This window comes from Dendrobium catenatum, unplaced genomic scaffold (genome assembly GCF_001605985.2).
Source record: "Dendrobium catenatum unplaced genomic scaffold, ASM160598v2 fragScaff_scaffold_1574, whole genome shotgun sequence".
NCBI classification, from domain to species: Eukaryota; Viridiplantae; Streptophyta; class Magnoliopsida; order Asparagales; family Orchidaceae; genus Dendrobium; species Dendrobium catenatum.
In genome coordinates, this window is record NW_021320036.1 from 625798 (window position 1) to 635756 (window position 9959).

A 9959-nucleotide genomic window follows, 5' to 3' on the forward strand; every position below is an offset into this window, starting at 1 on the left:
ACCAAATTTTATCTTATTTTTGTTATCTTGATTACATAACAAACCTAGTATCAGCTTAAACAATATTGCAGTAGTTCAAGCATTTGTCGATGCCATTTTTGATGATTTTCATGGCTTATCACATGATTGTTAGATCAAATTCACTTTAGATATAGTTCCCAATACTGCTATAACTTTAGATCTTCATAGCTTATCACATGATTGTGAGATTAAATTCACTTAAGATCTAGTTCCAAATACCGCTATTATTTTAGATTTTCATGACTAATCACATGATTGTGAGATCAAATTCATTTCAAATCTAGTTCCAAATACTACTATAATATAAAAGGCAGCATATCGCATGATAAGATTTGAACTTCAAGGCCCAAGGTGGAGTTGCAAGAAACGTTTGACCTATAGACTACATATCTGAAAGTGGAAAGATAGTTGTGTTGGAGAGCAGTCAAAACTACCAAAAGCATTCCAAAAATAAAAAAAGTAGATGACTACACTTGACAAGGCCTTGCACTAGTGTCACCTTTGACTGTCCCAATCCACACTGCTGCTTGGCTGAACCAGCTGTTTAATCGAACCCAACTCCACCTGACCTGACTCACCAAACCACCTTTACATGCCCATATTTTCAGATTATGCACACATAGACAGTTTGGTTCAATACACTATGCACATAAGCTTATACTTTTATTATACATGCCATGGAGAAAAATAAGGGACTTCTATAGTTTTTGGTTCAGCCTGGGTGAAGGTGAGCATGTAAGACAATCCCAGCCATGTTTTCATCATCCTGACCATAATTTTCCTTATCCTAACCATTTGGTTAGGCAAAATGGCACTGCCTTTCAAGCTATGCGTAAGAAGTAAAAGTCATTTTGTGGGTCATCAATGGTGTCAAGCAGGCCCCAAATAGTAGATTCAGATGTAAAGCAAACCAGGATAATTACAATAACTTTATTAGTTTCGAGCTGCATGAACAAAGCTTTAGATAAACTATGCACCCAATGGAACAAACGAAGAACTCATTTTATTCACTCGTTAGCAAATACACTATTTATCTAATTTACAAATGAAGCAAAAATGTTTCAAAAATTGAAGCTAACGGGGGAAAAGTACAGGCGTACACAGTTCATGGCTCCTCCCATAGTCAATTCTCAATATAAAATGACTGCAACAGCTAAACATTTATGAAACTTTACAGTTAAATTCAGGATCATCTCTTCTTGGTATGAGAAACTAAAGGGAACTCCACAAGAACGATAAAAGATGATCTCTCTGCCTCCCTAAGATATTGTACTGTGCCATTCATGATCTTCACAAGTTTCTGACTTAAGAATAAACCAAGGCCCTCTCTTGAAATGCCTGGGCTTTGATGAAACATCTCCTGCACCAGAGTCTCTGGAATACCCGGTGCAGGGTGAATAATCCTGAATCAAATACATCATAATAGAATCAATAATTTAACAAGGCAAGGCGCTCATTCACCATTAACTGAGATTAAAATTTGTGATAAAATTTCACCTAACATCAAGATGGACAATCTGCACGCCAGTTCCTATATTTTGTTTTCGTGGGGTGGCACAGAGAACTACTGATCCTTCGGCCCGTGGACTGAACTGTAGTGCATTTATAAGGAAGTCTGCCAAAACTTGCTGAAGACGTAAATTGTCTCCATACAGATACATAGAAGAGATCTCTGCAGGTGAATCATTAACAAGTGAGACCTGACGTTCCCTGCTAAGATCCATCCCCTGGACTATGACTGCTTCAAGTGCTTCTCCAAGGTTAAATTCTACCATGTTTAGCTCCAAATAGCTGTTTGAAAAAAGGAGGGTGAGCAACATTCATTCTTCTGCTCATACGAGTTATTTCAATAATCTTCAGCATGTTGAACAAGAGTAAATGGGATAAAAAACCATTTTTTTTATTAAAAAACATGCGTCTTAGAGCTGCCAAAACCAAAAGAACTACTATGTTATTTAAAGCTAAGCATTTTTACAACAATTTACACCTAGTGATACCACAATTAGTACCAGATGCAGATTACAAGAAATATAATGCCTAGCAATGGTGATCGTCATTAACTTCATTAACTTTACGCCAACTAGAACAAGGAACCGATACCCATGTTCGCATAAATGGCAGTGTTGAACAGTAATGTTAGGATGACTCAATAAGATAAATTTCATAAAACGAATGACAGAGAATCACAATTCATACCATAAGTGCAGAGAAAATGAACTCCAAATCATGTTAGAGCTCACACTGTTCATTCAATATTGCAGAAAGATTGCATTGTTACCAAACAACCAACAACGAAGGATGGACAAGCTGAAGTGATATGGGATATGTTAAACATCAAGTTCACAGATAGGATAACTCCTGAAAATGTGGGCGAAGCCAACCATTGGTTTTCGCAAATAACATCTTGATACATAGCATTCATTTAATAGACATTCGCTAATTAATGCAAAAAAATATGCTGCTACATACATAAGTTTAGGAAAATAAATTTAACCTAACCATTCAGGATAGTGCAGACATGCAAAACATAGAGCATGGTTTAAAATTGTGCAATAAGAGGCACGCCTCAAGGCCCGCCTCAGTACAATTTTAAACTTTTAAGCCTCAAAGCTTACGCAATGAGAGCTGGCATTGAGGCGTACACCTCAAGCTCATTGAGGCGCACCCCTCGTCTGATGTTTTAAAGGCATCCACCTCTTAAAAAAAAAACCCTAACCTAATATATATCTATTCAGTTCAGCCCCCCACTCCCGTGCGTCTTCGGTCATTTCGGAACCGAAACTAGGTTTCTTCTCACTTCTTCTTTGAGCGACATTTTCCCCTCTTCTAGAGTTCCTTCCATTCGATCAATGTTAGCTTCCTTCCACCGTTAGTTGCTCTTTGCCTATTGCTTGGAGTTCTCTTCTACCGCAAGTTGGCTGGAGTCTCCTTCGATCAACAATCGGTCTGTTTGCTCGGTACCGCTTAGTATCGCTCGGTATTGCTAGGTACATGCTCGGTACTGCTAGGTACCGCTCAGTTTGTCTGCTCCGTACCGCTTGCTATTGCTTGGTATCGCTAGGTACATGCTCGGTACCGCTTGGTTCAACAATGCTCGATACTGCTCGGTACATGCTCGGTACAGCTCGGTATCTTTCCATACAAACGACTTACGAACTTTAAAAATAAGCAGAACTTCAAAATTGCTCTTACCTCGCGACCTGACCGGGTAGGTCGAACCCCGCTAGGGGACTGGCGGACTGCGTCCCCTTAGACCCCCGGTTGCCTGGCATACTGTTGTATTCATCATCTTTAGTAATAGTTGTTAGTGTTAGTCTACTTCTTCATAAGTGCATGCTTTGTATAAGTTTTTTAATATAAAATAAGTGAAGCATTATGATTAGGTGTTTGATAAGGCTGCATCAAGTCATAGAAAAGATCCAGCATAGAAACATAGCACTCATGTGGATGTAGGAGAAAGTGATAAACATATATCTATCTAAAATGCAATTACTTTGACAAAGTTGCAAAGGGTGGTGTGATTAGGATAAAGATCACCTTTCAGGGTCTCACAAGAATGTTGCTCCATGCTCCAAAGTTCCTGCTACTGTAAGGGAGGAGATAGAATTTGAGTTGAACTATTCATATTGTCTTATTATTGAAATATTTTGATTTCACTTCATATCTTGTGCCTTTTTATGTTTTATATTTTTTACTCATTAGTATATAAAAAATTTATCATTTTATGTTTACGCAATCTTTTGATTTTGAGGCTTATGCCTCAAAACGCCTTGAGGCTTACGCCTCGCCTCACGAACGAAAAACACTTCAATACCCGATTACGCAATTTTAAACATTGACATAGGGAAGTAAGATGTAACACCATGCATTTTTACATAAACTGCATCCATATCTGAACAAGTAATTGTAATAATATAAACTGAAGAAAATGATAATCAAGCTATAATTATTCAAAATATCATTGATTTCCATATTCCATATTTCTATATTCAATATGTATCCAGCAATTCCTTTTGAAATTTAAATCACATATTGCCATAAACAAGCAGATGTTTTACCTTCCATGTTTCCCAATCTGAAATGATCTTTAAGAGAAATTAAGAATCCAAGTATTTGATATGTCCCAATGAGTAGCCTCTTAGGATTTGGGGCTTCTAATACAATTATAATATGCAAAGTACAGTTGAAAAGATTGGCGATGCTTATGTTATAGATTTTTCAAATGAGGTGCCAAATTTAATGCAATAAATGCAAGAACAAACATGCAAAGCTTATGGAAAAGCAAACTATCGATCACAAACAATATTTTACTACTAAATATGATGAATATAAGGAAATAGAATTAAATTTCTAGTGAATTTTTTTTTTCTCCAAATAAAACCAACCATGAGAGAGAACCATGGAAATAAATTTAAAATATTACAAATCTATCCAACTAAAAGGACCAAGAAAACTTACATCCATAATTAAGGCTTCGGTTGCAACAACTTTTGGCCACTGCTTTTTTTTGTTATTTTAAAAAAAAAATTGTGCTAGAAAGCTATTATTGAAAGTAGTAAAAAAACAAAGCCTAGGATAGCATGCATATAAATGAAATCAATTCTGTAGCAAATCCATACCAAACCAATCAAATTGTCAATCAATCATTTCTCAAATGAAAGAATATAATAGTCGAAGAAAGGAAAAAAATTAAATCAGACAATAATCCATCCGCTCAAAACAAAGAGATCCCAAAATACTTCACGCATCAAGAAATTCAAAAACTTCACATCCATAAAACTAAAATTTCGCTAAGCCAAAGTTATTTTTACAAGACTTGTAAGAACTTTACTTACAGACATTTGAAATAGGTAATACATAGAAATTTAATGCAGGGAAATCCAGTAAACTTAGACCATCAATAGACATCATCTCTCATTACAGGTACTAAAATTAAAAGAAAAATAACTAAACTCTTATTAGAGAAAATAATAAAACTGTTATGAGTTAATTAAAATTATTTGCTGAGATATAAATATTAAAATATATGCCTAATATTTATAGTAGATATCTATAATAATTTATTTGCTGAGATATAAATGTACAGCATGATAACATACATACCACTGTTCAATGTTTTCCAAATCCGCATCATCTAAGATCTTAGCCAACTGCTCCTGGCACAGTGCACTGGTCCTAATTAGCTTCTTCTGTTGCTCAGTTAACTCTGAAGCCTCCATCAAATTGCGTGTAAACACAATTCCTCCTAAGGGATTCCTAATTTCTTGGCGAAGGTGAGCCAACTCCTTTAGACTACTCATGGCAGCTTGTTCAGACATTCTTTGAACCTGTAAAGCATGCTGAAGCTCTGGGCTTGCCACATGCAAAAAGCATAACACTCCTGTAACCTTCCCTTCAGCATTTGTTTTCTTGTTTGCAGATAGCAAAGCTTCCACATACTTATCTTTCGCATCATAGAACCCAAAGAGCAATTTTTCCACATCTTGCCCTGCAATCACCCCATTAAGCACAATCTTAAGCTTCGTTAAAGTGTCATGATCTTTGACCCTACAGCCAGAACCCTGAAGAGTAAAAACCTCCCCTATGAGCATTTTATCAATTGCATCCTCTCTTTTCAAACCAGAAATTTCTTGCATGGCAGCATTCCACTCAGAACAGCAACCATACTCATCAATCATGAATATTGGTGGGATGAGAGCGCTTGGATTTCTGATTATTGCAGTATAATCACCTTGAATACGAGTATATTTATCCATAACCATTTTATGCTGTGTCATATCTTGACCAACAAAACAAACTCCGACCACATTCTCGTTCAGGTCATGGCTACAACAAGCATTAACTACCAAGATGACAGGTCCATCTTTTTGTTTAGGACCAAAAGTTTTAAGTTTAATTTCTACATTATTTTCTTCTTTGCCTGTCAATAACAGTGGAAATGATGAATGCCATTATATTAAAGCAAAAAAAAAAAAAAAACTTGAAGATGAGCAGAATGGAAGAAGAGATAAAACATAAATAAGGATGACAAAAGGATAAAAATATACCTTGCAAAGCTAAGCTGAGGACATTCCTTGCCACATCTGAAGTTTCATCCTCAACAAGGTTGATAAACGGCATTCCAATAGCCTCTTCAATGGACAACCCTGTTAGCTCAGCCGCCTTTGTGTTCCATCCATTCAAGGTCCCTAAAGCATCAACTGCTAGAATTGGGACTGTTGCAGTCTCAATGAGACGAACCATTTCGTTAGTAACCGTACGAAGCTCCTCTACCCCTTGGGTTTTCCTTTTATCATAAGTTTCCGTCTGCAGCATGGACTTTGATTCAACAGCTACAATCTCATCTTTGAGTGAGCCACGAAATATAAGCTGCAAGGAATGAATTGCATCCATCTCAACATCTTCCCAAGGAAGACTTCGATGTTTAACCACCTCCAAAAATGCTTTAAAAGAAGCCCTGGGATGCATTTTCCTGAATTCATTTTCTACATCAGCAGGTTCATCCTTGGCTCCTCCCCACTTGATTTCCTTAGCAGTGTGTGGTCTAAACCAAAATATGAAATCTGATGAGGTGATTTTAATTGCAGCCATTCCACAAACAGCATCTCCTAGTGCATCAGCACCAGGATAACCTGCTTCTCTCAAGCTGTCTGTGCTTAAGCCTGTCGATCCATCATGATATTCTTGGATCCATGCAATGATATCTTTTATCTGCGCTTCGGTAGGGGTTGTTCCAAGCAACCAAAACTGCTTGCGGTAATAAAGGGCAGCACCTTCACATTTAACAAGATCCATAACATTAGGCGACTGTGTGAAAATACTGATTGGAGAATCTCTAAGGATCATGTCACATATAACAGTCTGTGTTCGGAGTATATGCTTCTCCTTTGTTTGAGCAGCTAACTCAACCTCTTTGTTCAACTGTATTCCAAAAACTTGAAGCAAGAATTCACAAGCATATCTAAGCGGGAATGGTACAAATCTAGGACTTGTGTGATGGCAAACTACCAATCCCCAAAGCTTCCTACCCTTTGGCTGCTGATCACTATCCAGCTTATTTTCGTCATCATCGTCTTCATTGATTGTAATGGATAACACGAGAGAGGCAATTGATCCCATGTTAGCCATGTACTGAGCATGACAGCCATGAGGAGCTCTCAAAGTGGAGCCACATAGGCTCATAGGCTGAGCCAACCTATGATCCTGGATCACTTTGACAGGGTGAGCAGTGCAATCACATATCATCCTAACTTTATTCTTCATGAACAGAAATCTTGAAGCCTGCGGTATGTCAGTGGCCGGGTAATGTAAACCAAGATAAGGCTCCAAATCAGACCGTCGACACTCAGCTATAACTTCACCATGCTCATCTTCATGGAACTTGTAAACCATCACCCTATCATAGCCAGTAAGCTCACTCACTTCCCTGACCAAGACATCACACATAAGAGAGATGTTCCCACTAGGCAAAGATTGCAACCTTGAAATGGCCTTTGCAGCGAGTTTATAGGATTTAAGTGCCCCAGCAGCAGTCACTGGTACATCTGCTGGATTAACAGGCTCCAAGTCTATAACCAAACCTTCATTAATCCGGTGTAGAATCGCATAAAAGGGCTTCCCAGAGCTTCTGCAATGCACTAGTATAGGATTGAGGAGATTGACATCAACAAAGCTTGCAGCTTTCTGCAATGCAATGGAGCTAAGGGACCTAAAAAGAGTGCGCGCATCCATTCCAATTGTTAAAGCTTCCCGCTGCTCAATGTTGGGGACTGCATGGGGAGCCAAATCAAGCAACTCAGGAGCATTCTCACTGTATGCTATGATCATAAATGTGTGGTCATCAATTGCTACCATGCACCCAAATGGTTGAATGCACTGCCCTCTCTGCATTCGTTGGAGATAGGCTGAAACTGAACTAGAGGGGATGCCACTGCTCCCTCCACCACCGCCGCTAGTTGAACGGTTTGTAGCTCCCATCGTTATGGAGTAATCAAATGGCTGGCCAGAATCCTCGAACTCAGCATGAAGTTTGGCATCCAAGGAGGTCTGAGCAAAAACCCTAGCGGTATGTTTGGATCGGGTAGAGCTGCTCCTGGAACAGCTCTCCTTGTTCGACTTTGATGTCATCTCTCAAAATCCTATCTTTCCAAATCAAATCTCTAGTGCTCCACAAACTCAACGTAAACAAAGTTAAGAACGCCGCATAAAATGTATTGAGGATCCTGAACCAAAGTTCAATGATGGGATTGGATATACTAACCAGATCCTAAGTGTAGAACAACGCAGCAAAACATCAAACATGCAGAGAAAATAGAGTAGAAATGAATATAAAATTGAAAAGGGAAAACATCAACGATACAAGGGTTAAAACAGACTGAAAGCCTCTCCAAGATAATTATTTTCGTTTGGGTAAAAAGAGAAGATGAAGGCAAGATGCAAATAGAGGCCCCATGAATGGATTCTTATCCAATAAGCAACAAAGTAGAGAAAAAAAAGATGAGAGGCAAAATGACCTGATTCTCCTGAAAGCATCACAACCTTGAAATAGGGTTCTCCCAAAAACCTTACACAAATCTATCAGAAACCTGATTCTTCATCTCTATCTTTCAAGCTTCCTCTTTGAACTCCACGAACAATTTTGCGCTACTAATATGACAACTAATCCCAGTAAAGCTAACAAATTTCTATGAACAGGGGGAATTAAGAGCAGAGTTGCTCTCGATTAAGAAAATTACATTGGAATGAAAGCAAGAACATGGACATCAAAGGTGAAGTAAGAACCTTCAGAATAAGATAGGCCTCAACACGTGAATCAATCTTCTTTGTTGTCTGCCAAAAGTTCTTAATAAATGGAAGAAGGAAAATAGTGAAGTGAATGAAAAAAAAAAAAAGACTTTTTTATTTTATCGGCATAAACCCACTTTCCAGCCTTGGATTCCATTCAATACGAATTACCTTCTTATTTATCATTTCAAAAAATTATATGAAATTACTATGTTTTAAATTTATTTTAAAATAATATTATATAAAAAGTTGTATTACATTAATTTTAAAATTTATTTTAATATAATTTATATAAAAATATGTAAACTTAAAATTTGTCAAGATCAGAGGAAGATAACCATCAGCAATCACCAATTAATGAATGCCAGCTAACATTTCTATTTGACCTAAAAAAAGCTTTAAAACATAAATTTATTTAAAAAATAATTTTATAAATTTGACGATAGAATTCATAATCTTTATAAAAATCTGTATGAAGAATGTAAAGGACGCACTCCGTGGGTTTTCTGAGATAAGAGGATAATTTAAGAGATATTATTATTCGATAATACTGATGGGAACAGGATTAGTTAAGGGCCCACAGCTAGACCAAACAAACCACGTGACTGGACACGTGGTTGAACAGAGTCCACAGAGTCACGACAGTGTGGCCACTGTTAGGTCCACACACCAGCGTGGCCGGGAAACATCACGTGATAGGCTATCCTGTTTTTGGCCCTTTTAAGTCTTCAGTTGAAAAACGGAACGGATGGTTCACGTGTGTCAATCAGTAAGCCAATTGGGGGCTCAAGCGCTACTGGATAAATAACTAATGAGTTAAATTTGTTGAGTTCCCCAAACTACCCCAAAAAAAAATATTGTTGAGTTGATAAGTTAAATTAACTCAATTTTGACTCCACTTGTTAACAGACTCATTTAAAAAATATTCATATAAAATGCACTTAAAATATATTAGCATTTAAATTTTAGTTAAATTTGCATCTAAAATATTTAAAAACTATATTTTTTTATTAAAGAATTCTTTATTATGGTTTTCTAATTTTTCATTTTTTTTACAATTTTATTATAATAATTGTTTGTGAAACATCAATAAAAAAATTGTTGATCTCCTTAAACCTGTACAGAGCAAGACAAACCTACATAAGCTAACAAGA

At 37.1% G+C, this 9959-nt stretch overlaps 1 protein-coding gene across 4 annotated transcripts; it reads right to left on the minus strand.

Moving 5' to 3' along the window:
• Window positions 1–1002: 1002 nt before the first annotated feature.
• On the minus strand, window positions 1003–8934 carry LOC110108222 (phytochrome C). 4 transcript variants are annotated; one of them, XM_020838771.2, is made up of 5 exons: window positions 8535–8934; window positions 6069–8243; window positions 5125–5941; window positions 1519–1812; window positions 1003–1424 (listed from the first exon to the last, which is right to left on the minus strand). In XM_020838771.2, exons 2-5 carry the CDS (start codon window positions 8146–8148, stop codon window positions 1211–1213), a joined length of 3405 nt encoding a protein of 1134 aa, XP_020694430.1. In that variant the 5' UTR covers window positions 8149–8243; window positions 8535–8934; the 3' UTR covers window positions 1003–1210. The 4 variants fall into 4 exon arrangements, with proteins under 4 accessions (XP_020694430.1, XP_020694429.1, XP_028556514.1 ...); XM_020838770.2 differs by having other exon boundaries at window positions 6069–8287; XM_028700681.1 differs by having other exon boundaries at window positions 8803–8918.
• Between the last annotated feature and the right edge of the window lie 1025 nt (window positions 8935–9959).